Here is a 23,674-nt window from a genome sequence, read left to right on the forward strand (position 1 = left end):
ATAGACAGATGAGTGAAGCTAAGGTAATTGTTTAATACAGATTACAGGTGTACAGATTAACAGATGACATGTGATGATTAAGATCTGGCTGAAAGACTTTGGCACTTAGAATCTTCAGGGAGATTTTATAATCAAAGAATGTCTGCCCTGAGCAGCAGGAAGATAAATCCCCCCATGCAGTTCAGACACTGGTGGTGACGGTGGCTGGTGACTCTGCTGAGACTGATGAGGCTGATGAAGCTAATGAATCTGCTAAGACTGGGCGGTGATGGGGAGGTGGAGGGTGCGCACAACTGCAGCATGGACATCTTAAAGGCAGAGGGAGAATCATATTTAAAACGAAAGCAGGTAGATGATAGACTAACAATGAAGGTGTGTCGCTTTGCTGGTGGTTAACTGTGATGAGGTAGCTGATATCTCAATTAACACCCCCAGACAATGACAGCAAGAGTTTGTGAGCGAGCATGCATGCGAGTAGTAAATGACAGATGGTACATCTTCTGCAGCTTTGTCATCATCTCATGGTGTGGAATCTAAGATCCACATCTGGTCATAGGTGGGCTCATTTCCTATTGACAGGGATTTCAGTTTGGTGTATCTTTGCTGACTGCAAATTTCAAATTCTACATAAAGCCTTGAGTTCACATTTTAAGACATGAAATCAGTGTCAAATGTTAGTGTTTGCAGTGGGCAAACATGCCCTAACAGTATTGCAAGTTTCATATACTTGCACACTTTATATTTCCAAGGAAAAAAAGCATTCTTTTTTTTATATTATTACATTACCTGACATAATTATGACATCATCAGTTTTGAAAAAACCTCAATGGTGTTACATTATCAGTAAAAACGTTGTGACAATTTCCGTCAGGACATTTTAGGTCATTATTGGTCAAGTTATTACATCGTGGGTTTTATTTAATTTGCAAACAAGTTAAATAACAGGAAATTATGACATTGTTGGGTGCTACATTGCCTTTTGGGGTGCTGTGTGTCATTGAACCATCACGTCTGCAGCTGTTAAGCCTTGCTGTCTCGTTTATCTGCAGGTACTATATTCTGTTTGTATACCTCAAGCATCACTTTGTTGTTGTTTACAGCAGGGAAGGTATGGACTACAAGGTCAGGTCGTAGTTTACTTTAACACTCTCTCTCAAAGAACATATATATTTCTAAGAACAACCTGCTCTTGAAAGGAGAGTTATTGACTGATCTTCTCTCTTTGATAGAATTAACTTTTTTTTTTATCCATTTTTCACTCCGAGCTGCTGCTGGTAGACCCTTCATCACTTGATTGCATCGACAAGAGATAATCACTCCTCAGCAGTGTTTGAAATGAATCCCGTATTTACCGGCCATGTGATATACAATCAATATTTTACTCTATAATTAGCAGTAAACTGAGATTCCTGACACTTGCGAGTATAAAATATGACACATTGCATTGTGGTACTTACAGCAGAAAGTAGTGCAAATGCCATGTTACATTTTTGAGGGTGCTTACAGTGGATAGATTTCATGCTCAGAACTCAGATAAACAAATAAAGTAGCAGAGGGTAAACAGAGTGCACTCTCTGGTAAATAGGTAGTTGTTTTAGACACAGCCTTTGTCTGGTTATTTACACAAATCTGCCCATCCTGGCCTTTGGCAAGGAGCACACAATCCAGCATAGCAGAGCCTCTTACCGTAATAGCTGCCCATCTAAGTGGTACGATGAAAAATGGAGAGGATAAAGACTGTGAGAAGCTCTTTGAACAGGTGCAAACGCTGACTGCAGGGACCGTGGGATGGGTTTCAAAATGTAAGCTTTTAACATTTATGAAATGCAAACAAGCGGGGGGTTGCCATTGGAAGCATGGACAGATGGATGAGCCATCAATATTTTTAAGATCACCGTCAAAAGGAATCCCTGATTAAACTGCAGCAGCTGTAATATATGACTGATAAATTTGCTTATCGTTTCAGTGACAAAAGATTTTCAGCTTTGGGGTTTGGTGCCAGAATTCCTCCAAATTATGAGGTGAGTATCTCTCGTCGTATCTCTGCTGTCGCTGTTTTTTCGTTCTTACTATACTTTCCTTTGATTCCATCACGCTGACCTTCCCTTCACATGAACCATATTATGCGTACTGTATTTTCACATGCTCTGACGGAATCCTGGTATTTTCCGCCACCCTGGGACTTTACGTCAAGCCTCTGATTTCCATTACCTGTTTTATGACACAATTTATCATCCTGTCAAAATTTCACATTTAAAACTAATTACTGAGTTTATTTTTATTCATAAGCCCCATGTCTCAAAATATCAGCTTGTCTTGAGAAAATAACATGTTCCGATAAAATAAAAGCCCTGTAGCTTTGATGCTCAATTTACATAAGAATTCGTGAGTGTGAGAGCATTTGTTTAAGCAAATTGGACTTGGAGAAACCAGAAGCCTTCAGTGATTCTGAATAGAGCCCTGGGGAGATGGCTGACATGTGAAGAGTGGGTGCGCGTGCACAAACGCACACACATGCACAGTTGAATCAATCAGCTGTTTGATAATTCAGCAGACCAGAACGGCCTGTGTTTTATGTAAGATTGTGCCGTTCTGTGTGCTGATGTGAAGCTCTGATAATTATCATTTCAATCATGCAAAGATGTGTGGCTTAGTAAACACAAACTATTAATTTCTGAATTTACCATGACAGTGACTGCCCTGCAGGAGTCAAATTTATTCTACTTCATGCTGTTGCCACATTGTGGTTGGTGGTGCAGGTGAATGCTAATTAAGTCATTAAACTAATCATGAGCTGCATCTATGAACTCATAGGCTACACCTGTGTGTAGGTTTGATGGACCCCAACTCTCTCTCAGTATGTGGTTGTGCACTCTTGTATCCTTAATTATGCATTATGCATACAAGTGTGGTTTGAAAACGTATAATAAATAAAGATCCAGGATATTAATTTGCCAGCCAAGGATATATCAGGTAGTTAGCTGTGTGAATTATTGAGAAACCTCATATTTCATTGCAATGAATATGGCCTGCTGTCTTTTATTAATTTGAAGCCTCTATGGTTTAGAAAAGAACGTCCCTTCCTGTCAGTTAGTGTTTATTATTAAAATTTAACTTGTGCTTTCAAACCTAACTTGTTTGGTTTTGTTAAAGCAGACTCTGGTGCATTTGCCTGTTTAGTATGGTGTATTTGTTGCTTGTGTCAAAGTTGTCAATCGAACTTTGACACAGACTTAACAACCACATCAAGACGCCCTTCTTCAGACTGTCTCGGTCCAGTTGTTTGCTTCCAAGCGGACTCTGATGTGGTTTGTTGGTGGTCTGAAAGTCAATGAGGAAGCAGACCACAGGATTTTGTGATCGTAGATTTGAGTGATTATAACATGAGTTTAAAGCTAAACTACTACTACTAAACACATCTGCTGCTTGTAAACTGTTCAGGAAGAGATGTATATGTTATTGCAAATCATTTGGTAACCATGGCAACACTCATGCATGTGAGTGCAGAGCTTTTCCCTAAACGATCTGACGGTCAAAAGCAGTTAAAGCTGCAGCGTGCTGTGCTTGTATCTGTGTAGTACGTGAAATCCCCCAGGGTAAAACACTGTACAAGATGCGTCTTTATTGTCTTGTCTCTACCTGTTTATTATTATTCATAACATGCAGCCAATTTGCAGGCATTATAACACTGATATATCTCTATATCGGATAAGTCTAAACACAAATCAGACCAGAACTGAAGGCAACAATTTTTCCCTGTCCTTTTGAAACCAGTTAGAATAGACCAGACAAAAGCACAAATACTAAAATGTCTCTATTGAAAAAAAACAAAACTGACTTCCAAATTTGTCAGAAAATGTTGTGTTCAGCCCTTTGTTTATACTAAGAGCACCACTGAGATAATAGGTTTTGAGGGCCTTTAAAAGCAGTGTTCAGTGGTGCTCACCCCCAAAAAATCAGAATTTTTATGCACTTGGGCAAACAGGCAAAGCTAAAGAATAAGGTTGCAATACTGAATGGCTGTCAAACAGTAGCAGGAAAAGCACAAGTGTAACTAATAACATTACCAATGCTTAACCATGCTCGGCTCCATTTAAGTGTCCCTGTAAGCATGCCAGTGAACTAGCCTGTGCAAAACCAGAGCTTCACAACTGGAAATAAATGGAACGCAGCCATTATTAATGTTATTAGCTACACCTGTGCGATCCATGTCAAGAGGTCTGCCATGAAACAGGCCTGTTAAATGAGATATAAGACTAGATCCACTTTCTTGCAGTGGCTCAATGCAAAGACTAAATGGTGCTGCGTCGAAATGATTTCTCAAGGGCTCCTCATGTCTGTCTAAAGCCACTGAATTCAGACTGCTAACCACATTAAATACAAAGACGAATTAAAAAAAAAAAAAAAGTAGCCAGCTGGAGAGGAGTCAGTTGTCACTGATCTGGCTGACAGTTGGTGCTTATAGAAAAAAAAGGCTTTTTTGTGAAAGGAGGTATCAAGAAGGGGATTTGATTTTTGCCAATTAAACAGCTTTGAGATAAACAAAGTAAATCTGACATTTGGAAGGCAAGAACAGACCTGATAAAAGATGAGGGGTTGCAATCTCTTTTCAGAGAACAGATATTAAGCATATATTTTGTACTGTATGCTTATTACTGTATAGTGTGACAAAGTGATTTTTCAGAATATTAATACAAGCACAGCACATCTCATAACCAAGGCTCAACGTGAAACACTCCTGAAAATGTGCAGTATTTGTATCCAGTGGTTGATATAGATAACATTTTATTTATAGTTCGATTTTGACTATATTAGCCTAAATTATAAGCCTCACTACAGTTAACATGTGCTTTCTATTAGCTCCTGATTAAATATTTTTCACTTAACATAGTATTAGCACATACTTTTTCCACCTTTACTAAATTACATGCAACACTAATCATCTACAGAACCACCTGTGTATCAGCCATTAAGTCACAACTGATTGATTGAATATAATGTCATACCTACATTCATTTCTGTAACCACTTAGCCTGTTGGGGGTCACAGGGGGGCTGGAGCCTATCCCAGCTGACACTCGGCGAGAGGCAGGGTACACCCTGGGCAGGTCACCAGACTACTGCAGGGCTAACACATAGAGACAGACAACCATTCACACTCACATTCGACCAATTTAGAGTCACCAGTTAACCTAACCTGCATGTCTTTGGACTGTGGGAGGAAGCCAGAGTACCCAGAGAAAACCAACGCTGACACGGGGAGAACATGCAAACTCTGCACAGGAGGGCTCCCCCACCCCCATGGTTATTTTGTTCAGAATGTTCAGAATATACTTTGTTTTGAGCATATGAAAATACATAAAATATATAGGTAAAAAACAAACAAAACAGCAAGAACCATTAGATACTGGAAAGATGGTATTTTCATAAAACTGGGCTGTCTATACAGTAGTAAGACACACATACTTTTAAAAAGTGCTATAAGTCTGGAGAAAACAGAGGGAAAGGGCTGTGGCTTTGCCTTTGCTCAGGAGGTAGAAAACCTGCAATTAACAGAATGAGTTTGGTCTGAGTTTGACAGGGAAAGGGGGGTGGATCTCTTGATCTGCTTCTAAGTACAATTTGTAATCTCAGCACCAGTCTTAGAGCCAGTGATTTTGATCTGGGAGATGAGCAGGGAGATCTGGGCGCTGTCAAGATGGAGGGAAGTTGACCACAGTTCATTTACACATTGTTGTTAAACAAAAGTGTTTGAAAATTGATAAAGTATCCATTAAAGCAACTAAAATTAACATTTCATGTCTGAATGGAGTAGGAAGAAGCAACGTGCTTGTCTAGTCCTACACCTATTCTATACCAGTCTATTAAGACTCAATCACATAGGCCCAACTATCTGCTCCAGTGTCCTTTCCACCAACTAAACCACTACGTTAATCCTTTTAATACATAATCCACAACACTACTCAATCAAGAGTGTTGACTATTCACAACAATAGCACCATCAGCGTGCCTTACATTCTATTTCCTCATTTCTGTAACTCGCAAAAATTATTTTCTTGTGTATCTTTTTAAATCGTCTGATATTTTTGTTTGTTTGGCTTCTTCCTCCAGTCCATTCTACAGAATCCCCCCACAAATAGATATGCAGATACTGTACTTTTAAGATTGGTGCAAACAGAATGTTGTTCAACAACAACAAAATTAAAGTCAGCAGTTCCCAAAGAAAAAACAATCTAGGACTTCACAGTTTCAAAAATTGCAGCCATGTAAAAAATGTAAGAAATAAAAAACAGTGGCACCAAATTAGTGTTTCATAATGTTCTCCTTCTACATCTACAGGTGTCTCATGACTTTGCCATTAATTTCAACCCAGATGATGATGAATGTGAAGGTAAGGAACAGCTTTGTACACCAGTTTGCCCGAAAAGTGCATCTCTATGCTGATGATACCAGCCTTAACATTCATAATCTGACAACACAGCTGCGAAAGTATCATGCGAAGGTATCAGTATTACTCAGCAGGTTCTCCATAACAAACTTCAGGTAAATGAATAAATGAAATGAATCATTTACCTGAAGTTTGTTATGGAGAACAAACTTCAGGTAAATGAATAAATGAAATGAATCATATTCATAGCATCCAACAGGAAAGAAGAAAAACAACTCCTCTGTGCCAATTTGTGTGAGCTTTTGTGTGTGCATCTGTCTCTATTTGTGTTCTTACTCATGAGCTAGTCATCGTAGTCTTTACAGATTCATAATTGATTTTTTTCTGACTATTTCTTTAACTTGTGTTAGGCAGAAAACATTCAGGCATCTTATAATATTATAATCCTTTGCAAGACTGCAGTAAATAATTCATCTGACTATAACTTTAAGTTTATGGTCGCTTGTTTAATGACAAGTGTAGATGACTGTATTGATGTTTCCTTCATTTTGCTCTCTTTGATCAGAGATCCAAGGAGTGGTTGAGGCATACCAGAACTGCCTTCCTAAGATCCAACTGTACGGCCCAACCAATGTTTCCCCCATCATTAACAGGATAGCTAAGCTGGCAGCAGGCGACGGCAACATTAAAGATGCTTCTGTGAGTGTCTCTTTATGCTCTATTAGAAATATATGGATGTAATACAGGCTTTGTTGTAGTGCATCCCACTGAGTTCCCGAGTGAGTAACCTCTGATTCACCTCACTGTTTATAGTAATGATGCCCTACGGCGCAAAGAAGGAATGGGCCCATTATAGAACAGATTAGTATTCTTTAAATTATTGAGTGGAGTCATACAGTGTCGTATCAGTGGTGTGTTTTTTATGGATATTTCCATGTCATTGACCCGTTTTTGTGTTAGAATTACCTCATGAGCGGCTGTTAAAATGTGATTTAGCACAAGTGGCTATTAGAGTTACTGTGCAGCTTATCTTTCCTTGATATCCCTTTTGGAGTAAGAACACAAGTCTTGTATCTATTTACTATCTTAAATTACCCACCGGCTGCGAAGACATTGTGTTCTAAACTATTACACCCTTATGATTGCACTGACCTTCATCTAATTATTTACTCCTCAATGTTAGACGTTATTTTGATCAGTAAATAAGCTGCAGTAAACAATCAGGCTTTCAGGGCACAAATACACACACTCAAGACATTGAATAACACATAAACACAGTAAGGAAACCAACAAACTAACCACTACTCATGGGACCAATCGGAAATGATTCCAGTACATATATTGTGCCATGTTAATATTCTTGTAATTCTTATATTCTCATATTATACTGTTCAGTGGGCACATGAAATTAATTTCACACATACACGCACACACACACACACACACACACACACACACACACACGCACACGAGACGTCTCTGCTGTAGTTTGAGATGTAGTTGAAATGTTTTTGCTTTTAATATCATCCTTTTTTTTACCTGTTTTCATCCCCTTGTTTTTTGTGTAACACTTTAACAACACTCAACTGCTCAGTGGAGGCTGTGAAATTATCCAAGACAGCATGAAAGGCCTACTTCAGTCTGCAACACACACTGAGAGGTGTTCTTGCTTATAACCACGTTGCTGTTAAAATAGGTTAATGTCAACATGGATTAATACACACTGAAAGCTCTTATCTTCTTCCAGCGATACCACATCCTGCTCATCCTCACGGATGGTGTAGTGACAGACATGGCAGACACGCGTGAGGCTATTGTGCGAGCCTCCTACCAGCCTCTCTCCATAATCATTGTCGGTGTGGGCAATGCAGACTTCACAGACATGCAGATTTTGGATGGAGATGATGGAGTCCTACGCTCACCGAAGGGCGAGCCTGTCCTCAGGGACATTGTGCAGTTTGTGCCCTTCAGAGACTTCAAAACGGTCAGTTTTTCTCTCCGTCTGTCAATCTTCACTTGTTGGCTTTCAGCTTTAACCCCACTCCTTCTGACTGCTGTGTTTGTGATGCTCATGGACATTAAATATTTTTTACATAACACTCCCCCTCCCCCTTGTTATTCATAAGAGCAGACAGGAAGCTTTTGCTGGCTTTGCCAGTGCCACAGATGGACATCATGGACTGGAGGAGATCCAGAAATTTCGCAGAATTTCCTCAAACAAGAATGTACTCTTAATGTAGCTACATGCAATCAGCAACATTTCAGCTGCATAATTACACGGGGTGATGTGGACTAGATGTCACATATTCTAAACAGAAACATTTCCCAAAATTTGTGTTATAGTATATATTTAACATATACAGGCAGTTGGCACATTCAAGAAGAAAGCTGAATAAATAAATGGAGAAATACAATAAATGAATACAGGGAGCAAGGTGATGGGATGTAAGGGGACGCATATGAAAATATTGTGAATCATATGCTTGGTCTTGGTAAACACAGTCACCAGGTCTCGAACCAATTAAACACCTATAAGAGATTTGAAAGCAATGTATTACACATTGCTTTCCAGCACCATCATCAAAACAACAAATAAGGAAATACATGTTGTTCGTCCCTCCAATAAAGTTACAGAGTCTTAGAGAATCTATGCATTCTGAAGGTTTGTGAAGGTATACCATGCAGGGTTGTCGGTTATTGTCTGTAAAGACGCTTGCCAGCAAAAGATAAAGTAAATGCCAAACCAAGATTTACTCTCATTTGGTGTTTCACCTCTCTATATTTGTGTTTTTTTCTGCGCTGTGCCTCTTGTATCCCTGCTACTTACGGTCTGGCACTTGGTCACTACCTTTTTATAAAGCCCGACTTCACCTGGGCGCTGTGGGGGCACATGCCCATAAACATCCTGAGCACAGAAATTAAGAAGAAAATACAGGCAGAGTGCAGTTTGCAGATAAATACACTGCCACACACTGCTAATGGGTCATAAGTGGTGATTTAGAGGGATTACCTCTGTGTGAATCTGGACATTATTTTTTAGGAAAATCCTCCAAAGTATATCTTCAAAACACTTCATGTTGTTTTTTTCTTAAAATGGTGACCTATTTGTATAGTTGAATATTTATTGATATAAATCATTCAGAGTTTGAGGAAACACCTACATTACAGAAAATTGAAATCACAGGTGCACAGTTTATAAGTTCAACCCCTTTTCCACAGTGACGTGTCCACACTTGGCACATAAATTGTTAAAAGTCATTTATTGTGCTGGGCCGCACATGTGTAATAAATTAAACCCTTGTGTTGTGAGTTTTATGCAACTGAAAATTAATTTTTGAAATACGCTTTAACAGCTCTATCTTTCACCCCATGCATACTAGTTTAACAATGACAAATGCAAACACTGCAAGACACATTATTCATCTTTATGTGGCTCTTAGGATCAAAGTAGAAGCGACTTTCCAGGGTCATAAACAGAAAAGTTACTCTGTAATACAACATGGGACACTGACATACCACTTTTAATTTGCCTGAAACGAAGAAAGAAGTCCTAACATGTCTGCAGTCCCCTGATCAGGAAACAAGACTTTAAAGCTTCTTTGGGAAATTGTATTTTAGATTAAAACAATATGTAACAGTTGTTTTGACATCTCCAGCTGTTCTCTGTCTCTATTGCAGGCTTCACCTGCAGCCCTGGCCAAATGTGTTCTGGCGGAGGTGCCCAAGCAAGTAGTGGAGTACTACAGCCATAAGGCCATCTCCCCTATGTGTCCTATGAGGGACTTAGTGACGCCCATCCTCAGCCCAGTCGCCACGACCCCAACAGAATAACCACCCACCCTGCTCTTGGGACCAAGCTTTGCCCACAGCACCAGTCCAGCAAACTGAGAAGGAGAAAGGACGCATGCCTCGCGTTTTTTTTGGACAAGGACTAAAGAGAAAATCTTTCTAAATGTGTTGTTACTCATTTATTTCATTCTCCGCACCTATCAAAGTGTTTACACAAGGACGGTACAACAGAGGCTGTGGGTTACATTTCTCTGCTCAGTGTGGATCCAGCTCTTCTCCCTGGCTGTGCGAACCACAACCATCCAGCTGTTTCCGCATCATGACTCCTGGAGGATTGTGTTGTTTTCTCCCCCCCTAATTCTTATGCATGCAGGCCGATCCCTCAGTGCTGATCCATCGCTCGGATGCAGGCTTATTATTCCTCACTGCCCACAAAATTCAGCACCTCCACTCTGTCTATTATGTTACTGTTTTTCTTATGTCATATCTTCAGCTAATTTTGAAGATGTACTGTACAGTACTGTATGTTGCAATCAAAATTAGATTGCTCAACTTGAAAACACTGACAACATTTAATTAAGATGTTATAGACGCATCACAGGAAGTGTAAAGAAGAGACATGCTTGTATTATTAAGCCGACCTTCCCTCATGTACCTAGTCTGGCTGCAGGATTGGCCGTATTTTGGATTACAATATGACAATATTTCCAGATACACATAGATCACAGTTTCAAATCAACCTACCATGAATTCATGTTGGGTGAAACACGTGGCAAATCATGCATGAGTTTTAATCTATTGCTTAAATTGAAAGCTCTGTTCCAAAGGGAGACAGCCATTTTTAACAAACCAAAAACACACCAAGTCGCCAGAACAAAATGTTGGCATTGTACATTTCTCCAAACCATGCATACATTACATTTGTACATTTTGTACGTATCATATCAACATATCTAAAGTGACCTATCTCTGATTACATGCATACAAACTGACTTTGTCATTGGAAGAAGGAAGGTATGGTGGATGGTGTAACACCAGGGTGAGACAGCTTCCAAGCTGGACACTACTGTTGTCCACCAACGAAATAATACTGGTTGCTTTTAGCGAGACATTGCTGCATTTCCAGCAGCAATTGTGGTGACCAAACTGGGTATTTTACGCCAAAACACAATCTTTTCCAAACTATAAAACATTTTTTGTGCCTAAACATATCCAACATATCCTCATACAACAAGAAGAATGATGTTACATTCTTAATTTAGGTTTAGGAAAAGAAACCTGGTGAAACTGTACCTTAAAATGACTCAAAGTTAACATGGTTTCGAACACTGGTCTCCTGGGGAATGTCCTGTGTTTTGTGACTCATCCACCACTCCAACCTGCCCCCTAATTGGACCGCACAGGACCAGTTATTTTTTTCACTACTGTCAGCACATTGGCCATGTGATTGCAGCCTTCTAAAACACATGGGTTATGCATAATCACTGGCTCATCATTATGTAGGATATGTATAAATGTTGGTGCATTCGTTTCCATAGGAAAATATAAAACAAGTGTATAAGAACAGCCTGACGTAACCACACGTTCACTACAGCGTTAAGACATGAAAAAACGTAAAGTTTCAACATATCAGCTACATGATAACTGACAATTGTTACATATCTGTGGTTTGCAGAAATGCACAATGCCAACAATTATTCTAATGACTGGGTTAAAAAAACGTCCTGTCTGCTACATCATGAACCATAAATGGCACCACCCATATCTTGCAAATACAAAAGCAAGCCGTGTTTAGCAGTGAGCACGGGCAGGTTGCCAAGTTTGTGTATTCTGTGTAAAATAATTAGGTAATCCCCCGGTAATTAGGCCTTCTTAAAAACCAGGTGAGAAAACAGCAGGAGACTTTTTTTTTTAATTCTGATTTGTCACTCATTCAGACCTGCTCACCAAATGACATAACTTGAGCAGTGTGAGATATCTGAGCTCTTTGTTCACTTTTTTCAGTTACAAGAGGGAGCTACAAAAAAAAAAAAAAAAAAAAAACACAGTCAGGTCATCAGCTATCAAGTGGAAGTAGGATATGTCTTTGGGTTTCTGTGCAGAAACAAAAGTTGCAAAGAGTTGCCCTTTTCTGAGGTTATCTGCGAACAAAGCCTGAATAATATGCTTCTCCGAAAAGAAGATGAACAATCGCACCCTATTTTTGCTCTTTTGTCAGGTGGCTTTGGTTTAAGCTGTGAAAGTCATGCCTCACGTCAGGTGAATATGTTTCCTTCTGAAGTGTTTGTTATTGTTGTCATCATCCCTGAGTCAGCCGTCATGCAGGTAGCATTCATATTTTCCGCTGTGTGTTTCATTACTTTTTTCCTTTCTGCTGCTTTTTATATGCAATATATTTCTACTCAGTGTTTCGTAAGGAATTAAACTGGTGAGCGCAGGGTTTAGATCCAATGAAAGCACAAAGCTGATCACACTGAGTGCTGTAAAATACATGGTAATGTTCTTAAAACCAGCTCTGGAATGTGTTTCATCAAATATATTTACATCAGATTATTAAAAGTCTGAAAAATGTATCATTATTACCAAATCATCTCAGTGATCATTAAAACGTTTCTTATCATAAAATTAGTATTAAAGGTTTGCTCATCATTGCACATTTGCATCTCCAGAACAAACTGTTCTGTGAATTCCTCTCATTTCCAAGAAGCTTTTGCCAGAAGGATCACGATTAACTTGAGAGGCTGCATTTGATTTTTCTACTGGTTTATTGAGCTTTACAATATTCATCATATTCAAAAAGATACAACCTTCACTTTTCTCTTATGTTGCCAGGGCTGTGTCAGATTGTCGTCATGGTGTTCAGAGTGTAGCCTGGCACGAGTCAGACAAAGCTGTGTCGAGTTTTAGCTCAGTATTTTCCAAAAGAACATATTAACCGCCTCCTGAAACTCTTTAAAGCAGAAACGTATTGCCTGAGATGCTGTTCTTATTGTGCTGTAAATACCAGTGTGAATATTTGCACCTAACCAAACAAGAGTGGAGCGATGATGCGTTCAAGTCACGTGTAATTGCATTTTTTAAGGAGTGGGGGAAAAGTCGGCTGAACAAGAAAGTAAAAGAGTTGAAGATATGTTTTTAAAAGGCATCCTCCTGGCATTTAAACATTTTTGTCACTTGTGCAAGGAACCTTGAAATGTTTCCTCAGGCTTATCAAGCAAATATTTCCAAAGTAAAGGTGATTTCACCTCAAAAGTAGACGACTGGACCATTAATTATCATGCATCATTTAAAATGTAAATTTGAAAAATCATTTTTAAGTTTTGAATTCGAACAAAGTTTCTCATAGAGCTCAAAATTGTTGCCCAAGACTGAGCTGAAAAGATCAGCAACATAATTGCTCTACTGTTTAAAACCTTACAGTTTGATTACAGAAAAAAACACAGTACTGTTTTGTTTGGCCTGACAGTTCATTTGCAGCCTGATCTAGTTATGACTCTGTGCTTTATATATTTGCGCAGTGTTTTCGCATTTATCTTATATGGTATGTATTTTTACTCTGACTGACTCTGAATATTGTGATATTCGCTTGGCCAAATGCCAATAAATGCATCAGAAGAATATCACCTATACAGCAACATTAACATACACATAACCACCCCCAAGCAACACATATCAATCTGACTTTGATTTGTCCTCTAGAGCTTTACCAGCCCTCCCCAGCTACGCTAGACTATTGACTGCACCTGAACACAGCTAGCTCTGCTGTTGGCTGCTTTCTGAACTCCTTTGAAGATCACAACTATTGAAGATTCAACCGTGGATCACAGGATGAGGCCTATCGATTCAGCAGGCCTAGATTTGCAGCCATACGCAGTTACCAGAATGTAAATGATTTTAGAGGGTCTTTGGTCTCTTGACTGGAGTTACAAGTGACATTATAAGTTATTTATTAAGACTTGGTGTTCCTGTATGATGAATTGTTTGTTTTTGCTTTTACAAATCTTAATACAGCTAGTAGGTGATTTGAAGGGGGATGCCATTCCCCTTGTCAACAAAATGTTCAAAATGCACCCCCTTTTAACCCGCCATGCCTCTCTATCCCCCAGGTCTGGACCCAGACGCTGCCCTATCCTAACCCAGACCTATAACTGTCGCCACTGTTTAAAAAACACTAAAGCATTTATTATTGAACCAGTTTTGTGCTTTCCCACAAACCTGTAGTGTCCACCTGTTCTGACCTAACAAGGCAGGAAGTGCAGATATCAGCCAGTAATTCTGTTCCTTGGGGGCAAACAAGCTCACATATTAATATCCAAAAGGCATTAGCACTTCTTTTCCCCTATTACGTGTATCACCTTATTGCTACTTTGCCTCAGGTTATGAATCACAGCAGCTCAAATGGTTCGTTACCCTGGACTCTCGACATTTTTATGAGATGCATTTTACAATAGGTGATTGATCACGATTGATTGATTTTTGTTCGCTTTTGTTATCAAATAAGTGATTGAAAAATGCCAAAATTAGTGCTTTCTCAGTTCAAGCATTAATACAATGAGTCATGCAGATGTTTCATGCTCCTCCTGGGTTACAAAATGTATTAGATGTCTTATGGTGAAACATGTTAAAGAGTGATGCATGGGTATTTAATGCCTCACCAGATTTGCTCCAAACAAATACTCTTAAGACCTTTTCTGAAAGTATTTTTCATCAATTAATATCATTGTATGCTTGTGTGCAAGAGCTAGCTGAGCCCAAGTGTGCAGCCATTTTGGTGTCAACGCTTTAAAAAGCTTCACAAAAAAATAAAAAAATAAAAACTATATTCATGTTTTAATGGGAAACCATTCGTGCCACAGTGGTGCAACAACAGTGATTTGAAACGCTGGAAACAATAAGACCACGGTTCATGCGGCCATCTTGCACTGTGGATTTAAAAAAAAAAAGCTGGGAAGACTTCACTGAGCTGCTTATTTCCTCTTATCTATACTTGCACCATTGTCTGACAAAATTAACAAGTCATAGGTTTTACACCACGCTGATGAAATTTCTCACAGACGCATTCTATCTCTCCCTTTCACCCATCCACTGCTAATCAGCACAAGGTTTACAGCCCATAACCCTAATATGCAACTGGTGTAACTGCAGGCTGTGTGGGTGAGAAGCAACCCGTGCATCATTAGTAGATATTTGATTTCTTCTAAAGGAAGAAAAGGGATTTATTGCATGCTTACTTTTATTGTTAAGCTGTGTTGTGCAGTCTTTCCTTTGGGTCTTATGATATGCTAATATGCAAGCCTGCATTTGCACAAACCTCTGTTCTTGTAGTTTACGCTCTCTGTCTTGCAGTTAGGTAAATAAATCTCATCATTTAACTGAATCTGTCTCTGTGATTTGTTATCATAGTAAAAGATTTTTTTTTTTCAAATCAAAAATGACACTTTACACCTTTCTGCTTTTGTCATCCAGTTTGCTCTGATTGCACTCACTCATGCCACATTTTGTCACAGCTCACCGCTGCACAGGAGGGATGAGTAGAAACGAGAGAACCATTCTGATGCGCTTGATGAAATGTAGGTTACAGTATCACGTACACATTTGCCCTGTGTGGTTTTGCCGCAGACGCTGTGAGTACTTATTCCACGGGAAGAGGGACTGAGCCTACTCTTTAATTCCATCAGACAGCTCCTTTCATTTAACGGCTATTGTTGAGAGCACTGAATAACGGTTGTTTCCATGGTGACACCTACTTGTGGGGAGACGTAGACCTTCATTTTTGTCAGATTCAGGGACAAAGATGCAGGATGTGGTGAGGGCTCTGGGAGGAGGCCATACGCACATTATTATTATGAAAAAGATGAGGCTTTGATTGCGATGGCTGATGTCCTTCGCAAGGCCACTGTATGTCCAGCGGGGGCTGTGAGCCTCAGGTGAGCTCTGTGCTCGGCGTAGACACTTCCTCTCTTTCACTCTCCTATAACCCCTTTTGTGCCTGGCCAACTGATTTATGTCCACAATTAAAGAACGCTCACCACCACTTAACATTCACTGGCAATGAAATCAACAGCAGGCTTGTACCCTGGGACAAGGTGCTGTTGTTCAGTGGAATCAGCTCATTGCTTCCATATTATCAGATTACCTTTAATGCCTTTAAACACAGCTGGGCTTTCCTAACACTGGTATTGCTGGAAGGTCTAGCTGGAGGCACTGTAAAAACAGGAAAGACAGAGGATTCATTTGTTTTACTCTCAGTGGCTGGCTGCCTAATGTCTGCCAGTAATGAGGAAATGACTAATAAGAGATTGAGAATGGGAAATCTCAGTAGTAATTAGCTGTCTCCTCCTTTCCCCGGGGGAACAGCGCATACCTTTGAAATGCCAGCTAGCTCTTCTGATGTTGTCTCTCACATGCTTTCTATCTCCCAGTCACTGTGTGCGTTTACTGTACAGCACATACATGTATATATACACACCTACACACAAACACACTTTGAAGAATGAAGTTGAGAATACATTCCTAATAAATAATGAGGCTTTTGTGGCAAGCACCTTAGCGGAGTGCACTGTGTTAAATATGCAGCACATTACAAAAAGGAAGCTGATACATTGCAGTCATTGTTGTTATTTATTAACACCTTTGAATGTATGTTTTTTGTATGTGGAATGTTTTCTATTAAAGCTGCAGCATGGATGAAAAGCCTAAGACAAATCCCCCACTTTTTGGAAAGTTAATGTTGAGTCTTGAATTATACTCTATAATTTTCAAATGATGCAGTGTTCCAAGTCACCAGCAGCTTTCTCAGCACCCTTGGTTGATCGTGCATGCAGAGAGCTCGACTGAAGTGATTCTATTGAAGCATGTCAATAGATGAGTCATCTAAAATCAAGATTCACACACACTGCTGAGGAAGAAGAGAGGACACGGCTCGACTGAAGGGACTGTAGTTTGGGGATTTTTAGTTGAGCTCAGTGTGCAGATGATAGCATGGTTTTTGAGGGAGTTCACATTATTTTAGGGGGTGAGGTGGGCACTGACTGTGACTCTTGATGCATAGAAACATTCATAACTGCAAGCATGTAGGGCAAATTGCGTCAGCACATAGTCATCAGTCAGTCAAACCGAACATCACAATATGAAACAATGCGATCAACTAAAGCAGGGCACAGTATACTCTGCATACTCTTATTTGTGCCGATAAAATTCAGCATAGCATTGGTTCAGGCGGGACACGATGTCAAGCTCAGCTCACATCCCAGCTGATCTCAAACAGCCAATCAACTGATGGAGCAGCTGATGGATGGAAGGGAGTCAGCTGATAGATCACATGATTCCTTCCTATGCAACCAATTGGCAAATCTCATTCAGGGCGCCCTATTTAAACTGCTCTGGCCTGCCTACTGTTGCTGCTTCCTCTGCAAGCTGTTTTGCAAGCTCCTCTACCCCAGCTCCTCCTTTCCATGTTGTGTCTGACTTATCAATGTAATTTCTGTTTGTCATTGATGCTGCTCTATTCTGTTCCTGAGGGGTCTTTACTGCTGCTCTCCCTGCCTTAGGCTTTCCATGTAGACGCATGGAAGGACAGGGAGGTGTGCTCTCTCTGCCTTAGGCTTGTTGCGTTTGTGAGTGGAAGGGCAGAGAAGTGTGCTCTTTCTGTCTTAGGCTTTCCACATAGGTGTGTGGAAGAGGCTTTCTGCGTAGGCCTGAGGAAAGGCAGAGAGGCCCCAGAACAGAGCCAAATATAATACTGCAAACAGAAATAAAGATTTCTTTGACTAAAATGGTACAGACTGAACTATCGTTTATTGGCACAAATATGGCACGGACAGATCAAACACTAAAACAGCCTATAAATACACAAATGTATGAGCATTAAATCTTTATGCTTCCTTGCTTCCTTTTTGGCATATCTGTATGCTGACTACAATAAAAATAAATGAATAATGGTGATTGATGCGCAGACTGAGTGGGACAGTAAGACCGTTTGAGGGGTTTTTCTAATCTTTAAGTTAAAGTCAGTGAAGTTTATGATATTATGCTGCCACACGTCATTGGTGAAGGCAAGAATAGCATGGTGGGGGTGCTTTAATTACACAGTGGTTAAGTTATTTGATCTGTATGCTCCAAGGGGTTGTTTTTTTATTTATTTAATTCATTCATTTTTCAGTATTATCACTATTATTTTTTATTTTATTATTTGCATTTTTTTATTCTTGTTTGACTTTTTTTTCTCCCTTGTATTGTGTTTGTGAGTCAACTACCTGAAAGGAGGCATGAAATTCACTCCACGGAAGTCCCAATTACTGCAGTTAAACAAAGAACAGCACGCATGCCATTATTTGTATTAAAGTGAATAAGTGATGAATGCACCCACATGCATGAATCATACACCAGAAAAAGCCCAGTGTTACGCATGATATATGATGATGACGATACAGAGAAAAAAGGAAAAGTAATGCATGGCAAAAATAGCACACTGTCAATATCTTAGAGACCACCCAAAAATTTCACAGTTTTCATGGGAGCTCGTGTCAAGCCCGAGCCAAGCTCCCCCTTACTCTCCTGTAGTTCACACCCTGGTTGAGTTAAATCGACCTGGAAAAATGTAATACCATCAAGCAACATCATAACATAGCCGTGCATTGTGTCTCACTTGCTATCTCACTCTCCTGCTCTGCACTCCATCCACATCCCGTCTCTTCCTTCTCACACACACATTTCAATTTTCACATTCATTTTGTGATTCAACTTATTCATTGTTGCTGCTTGAGAGAAAACAAAACCCCCTCACTATCAGCATTCAATATGAGTTTTCCCATAACATGAGAATTTAAGTACGTTTCCTCAACATAATACTGGAGGAAATTAAAAACAAGACTAAGAGTCTGCAGCCTCGCCAGCAGCTCTGTGAGGCTGTACTGTGGCACAGTGGTGCTTTGAGATAAACGCTATCATCAGCTTGCTAATACACTCACAATGACAATGCTAACATAGTGATTTTTAGGAAGTATGTTTGCCATGTTCACCATCGTGTTATCCAGTGGTCAAAGAAGTATTCAGATCTTAAACTTGAGTAAAAGTAGCAATACTACGCTGTAAAAATATTCTGTTACAAATAAAAGTTCTGTTTTAAATTATTATTTAAGTAAAAATACAAAAGTATTAGCATTAAAATACATTACCAAAGTACATAAAAAGCAGAAGTATTTGCAGACTGGCACACTTAAGAATCATAAATTATATTGTTGAACTATAATTATTGATGCACTTGTATATAGATTATTTTAATGTTGCAGCTGGTAATGGTGGGGCCAATTCTAATTATTCTATACAGCTGGGTGGCTTAACCTATAATTATATGAGTTTTTTTATTCATTCATTTACTGTAACCGCTTATCCTGTTAGAGGTCACTGGAGGCTGGAGCCTATCCCAGCAGACATTGGGCGAGAGGCGGGGTACACCCTGGACAGGTTGCTCGGGAACTGCCCATTGGTCCGACATCCCATTGTTCCGACCATATTAAACCCATTGTTCTGAAGTCCCGTTGTTCCGAAATCATCATGATGCCCTGTGGTTAAGGTCTGGTTAGGTTTAGGCACAAAAACCACTTGGTTAGNCAGTAGCCTACTTTTGTTGCGTTTGCTGATCCTCTATGGTACACAAATACAGTATAGCCTAGTATAATCACATATCGGAACAACGGGACATCGGACTAATGGGATGTCGGACCAATGGGCTGTCGGACCAAAGACATGGACCCGGTTGCTAGTCTATCACAGAGCTGACAGAGACAATCAGTCATGCTCACATTCACACCTATGGGCAATTTAGAGTCACCAACCTAACCTGCATGTCTTTGGATTGTGGGAGGAAGCCAGAGTTAGAGAGCTGGAGAGAGAGGACATGCAAACTCTGCACAGAAGGGCTCCCCCATCCCAGGGTTGGAACCAGGAACCCTCTTGCTGTGCGGCGACAATGCTAACCACTGCACCACATGCCAATTGTATCAGTAATCTAAATTTGCAAAGTAGCCTAAGTGGTAACTGAAGATTTAAAATAAATGTAGTGGAGTAAAAAGTAAAATATTTGCCTCTGAAACATAGTGAAGTAGAGGTAAAAGTGCAAGTGCCTCAAAATTGTTCTTAAGTACATAACTCGAATAAATGTAGTTAGTTACACTGCAACAGTGTTAGCATGCTAGATACACTAATTGGCATTAAGAAAATAAAACTGAGAAAGATGGGAATGTCATTGGTTTTTGTAGGTATTTGGTCAAAAATATTACAAAGTATTAAACAAAATTAACTTTTGAAATTCTGATGTGATGATGGAGGAGCAGAATGATAAGTCAAAGGATCACCAAAGTTATCAAAACTGGTCCGGGGGAGGACATGAATTTCTGAATTGAATTTCATGGAGAGGCATTTTACTTAAAACCACAATGTCATGGTGGTGTTGGAGGAAATGTCAGGGAAGCACCAAAGTCATAGAAATTCATCCTCTGGGCACCACAAATGTTTTTTGTAGCAACCAAATATTGAGATATTTCAGTCTGGAACAACAGGACCAACTGGCCATCACATTAGCATGGCTAAAAATAGAAAATATATATACAGTATAATCTTTCTGATTTTCCTATTTCCTAGTATATGCACCCAGCAGAAAGTTGAACTGTCTTTCTGTCAGTCTGTAAATATGTAAATACCACCATGGAATTTTTCATTTTATATTTAAATGTAAGCCGGCCAAGTTTTTATAAGGGGCATGGTATTTTATACCGACATGTAGCAGTTTTAATTGTATGACAAGGAGGGTCTCTGTGAAAAAGAAACTACCCCTCTCCTCTGGAAACGGGTCTACTGCAGAAGAATTAACAGCCTTTTCAGACTGCTGGAGATTCAAGACGTGGCTCAGTGACTTTGTGCCCCAGTCTCCTCTGTCTATGTCTCTGACATCCACAGATATAGTAATTTAATTAGGCTCTAGAGTGCCTTGCCAGCTGGACTGCTCTCGACTCTCCACAGCAGTGCACAGTCGCTGCCTCATGAACCACCTTCCATAATTGCACTACTTCGACTGTGGGCCTGTCCCACTGACAAAACCTCCCACTCTTCTCCACCTCCCCTTAAGTCCCTTGACTAATATGACATTAAACAACTGATCCACACGTGGGAATCTTTTATGCAGTGAAGCGACAGAACCTGGATGTAATTATTGCGGAGAGCAAGCAGGGACCCCGGGAGTTGGATTGAGACATTCATATGGAAACATTTTTTGGCTTATACTTACAGCAGCAGTCATCTCTGATGGAGGAAAGCAGCCAGAGGGTCTGTGTGTGAGACATTATCATCATTTGTCACAATCCTCCAGGACATAAGGAAATACAGATGTCTGTTAGAGATGAAATCTATAACTTTTTTTTGGTGAAAAAATAGTCTTCACTTTATACCATCTTTATTCTGCCTTTCACTGATACCCTCTTTTCCACCAGCTTAGCTCCAGTTCTTTCACTGGTTTTGTTCAGAATTCTTGGAACCTTGATGTTATCTATCACAGCAGCCTGCATTTTCACTGGTCTTGAGTAAAGGCATTGTAATCAAGGATGCATCATCAATGGAGGTCATTACACAATGCACAGCGGAGCTTGTAACAGTAGTTACAAGATGGGGAATCACACTGATTACCTGTGAGCTTTTGTTCTGCTATTACAGATATTGGTCCATTCAGTCATTCATTTTGTGTAACTGCTTAACCTGTTAGGGGTCACAAGGGGACTGGAGCCTATCCTAGCAGACATTTGGTGAGAGGCTGGGTATGCCGCAAGACTATCACAGGGCTGACGCATAGAGACAGACAACCATTCACACTCACATACCTGCATGTCTTTGGACTGTGGGAGGAAGCTGGAGTACCTGGAGAAAACCCACGCTGACACGGGGACAACATGCAAAACTCTGCACAGAAAGGCTCCCCCACCCCGGGTTTGAACCAGAAGCCCTCTTGCTGTGAGGCGACAATGCTAACCACTGCATCACAGTGCTGCCAGATATTTGTGTTTGGGCTAAAAACATGCATGGACCAGCTATTAATGATAAGATGAAGAAGACTAACATGTGCAGGACTTCACCCTCTTTTTCCAACCTGTAGAATATGACATGCACACTGTTGTTGTCAAGGTTTGCACTTAAGGTCAAGGAAAACCTGCTATTTTTGGCAGCAGGGAACCAACTTTTTGGGTTTTGAAACAATTTAATTTTGGTCAAAATACTCAAAAATGTGTTGTGTTAACCAGAACTTAATCTGTTCCATGATGGTGGAACAGGAGTATAAGCGTGCTCTCAGCACCACTACTGGTACTATGTGGTACTGCAACTGCAATGTAATCAGGAAGTACATCTAAGGGGCGACTGCTCTGAGACAACAAGGGAGGCTGAACTTCCCCTAAAATTTCATAGAAGAAATGGTCAAATATGCACTATTGAATTTACATTAAAATAAGAATTAACATTGCATTAAACATGCGCTAGGATGCGTTTAACATCATGACTATGATGTTCAAACGTCAGCTGTTTATCACCAGTTTTCAAATGCAACCTCCCTGTCATACATTCCCATGTCAGCACGGTGGACAAGGAGCCTCCAAGCATTCCTATGAGACAGCGCTGAGCAGGTTTTTTTTCATGCAGCAAAGCGAGATCGTCATTGAATAAATGCGACAAAATCGTCACTTCTGCCAGAATCTGCAGGTGGAAGCAGCAGCTGCAGGTTGATGGCAGGGGTTCTAGTTGGAGGTTTGGCAAAGCTGTCTGTCAGAATATGCAGGAAGAGGTGGTGGCTGCAGGTTGCTGACAGAGATTGTTGTTTCAGGTCTGGCCACAGCTTTCTGCAAGAACCTGCAGGTGGAGGCAGCAGCTGAATGTTGCTAGCAGAGGCTTAGTTTGAGGTTTGGCCACAGCTGTCTGCCAGAAATTGCAAGTGGAGGCGGCAACTGCAAGTTGCTGACATAGGCTTAGATGGAGGTTGACAGAGAACATTGGTCTTCAACACTCTGACATGGTGGACCTGATGGAAATTGCAGGTGGAGGTTGAAGTTTGAACATTTCAGATGGCTGCTTTAGCTTGAATGCAGTTTAAAACTAAATTGCTCAAAGAAGTTATTGGTGTAGGGTGGAGCAGGACACCTAAGAGGCTGTTGTTGGAGGTTTGGCCACAGCTGTCTGCAAGAAACTGCAGGTGGAGGTGTCAGTGCTGCAGGTTGCTTGCAGAGGCTGTAGATGGAGGCTTGGCAGAGCTGTCTGTCAGAGTCTGCAGGTGGAGGTGATGGCTGCAGGTTCCTGACAGAGGCTGTAGATGGAGGAGCTGAGTTATCTGACAGAATGTGCAGGTGGAGGCGGCAGCTGCAGGTTGCTGGCAGAGGCTGTAAATGGAGGACCTGAGCTGTCTGCCAGAAACTGCAGGTGGAGGCAGCGGCTGCAGGGTGATGGCAGAGGCTCCTGTTGGAGG

At 40.4% G+C, this 23,674-nt stretch overlaps 1 protein-coding gene across 1 annotated transcript; it reads left to right on the forward strand.

Annotated features, from left to right (window-relative positions):
• The first annotated feature begins 1,910 nt into the window (after positions 1-1,910).
• LOC126395927 (copine-7-like) lies at positions 1,911-15,531 on the forward strand. The gene is made up of 5 exons (XM_050053730.1): positions 1,911-2,021; positions 6,339-6,390; positions 6,953-7,086; positions 8,135-8,371; positions 10,066-15,531. The coding sequence occupies exons 1-5, from the start codon at positions 1,938-1,940 to the stop codon at positions 10,216-10,218; spliced, it is 660 nt and encodes a 219-aa protein (XP_049909687.1). The 5' UTR covers positions 1,911-1,937; the 3' UTR covers positions 10,219-15,531.
• Positions 15,532-23,674: the final 8,143 nt, after the last annotated feature.

Source organism: Epinephelus moara, chromosome 1, assembly GCF_006386435.1.
Source record: "Epinephelus moara isolate mb chromosome 1, YSFRI_EMoa_1.0, whole genome shotgun sequence".
Lineage (NCBI taxonomy): Eukaryota > Metazoa > Chordata > Actinopteri > Perciformes > Serranidae > Epinephelus > Epinephelus moara.

What these genes read in the sequence shown, in the direction of transcription:
- LOC126395927 (XM_050053730.1), top strand. Translation starts at nt 1,938, where the DNA reads ATGACTGATAAATTTGCTTATCGTTTCAGTGACAAAAGATTTTCAGCT. An exon ending in GCAACATTAAAGATGCTTCT is followed by an intron (nt 7,087 to 8,134) that starts GTGAGTGTCTCT and finishes ATCTTCTTCCAG; the next exon opens with CGATACCACATCCTGCTCAT. An exon ending in CCTTCAGAGACTTCAAAACG is followed by an intron (nt 8,372 to 10,065) that starts GTCAGTTTTTCT and finishes TCTCTATTGCAG; the next exon opens with GCTTCACCTGCAGCCCTGGC.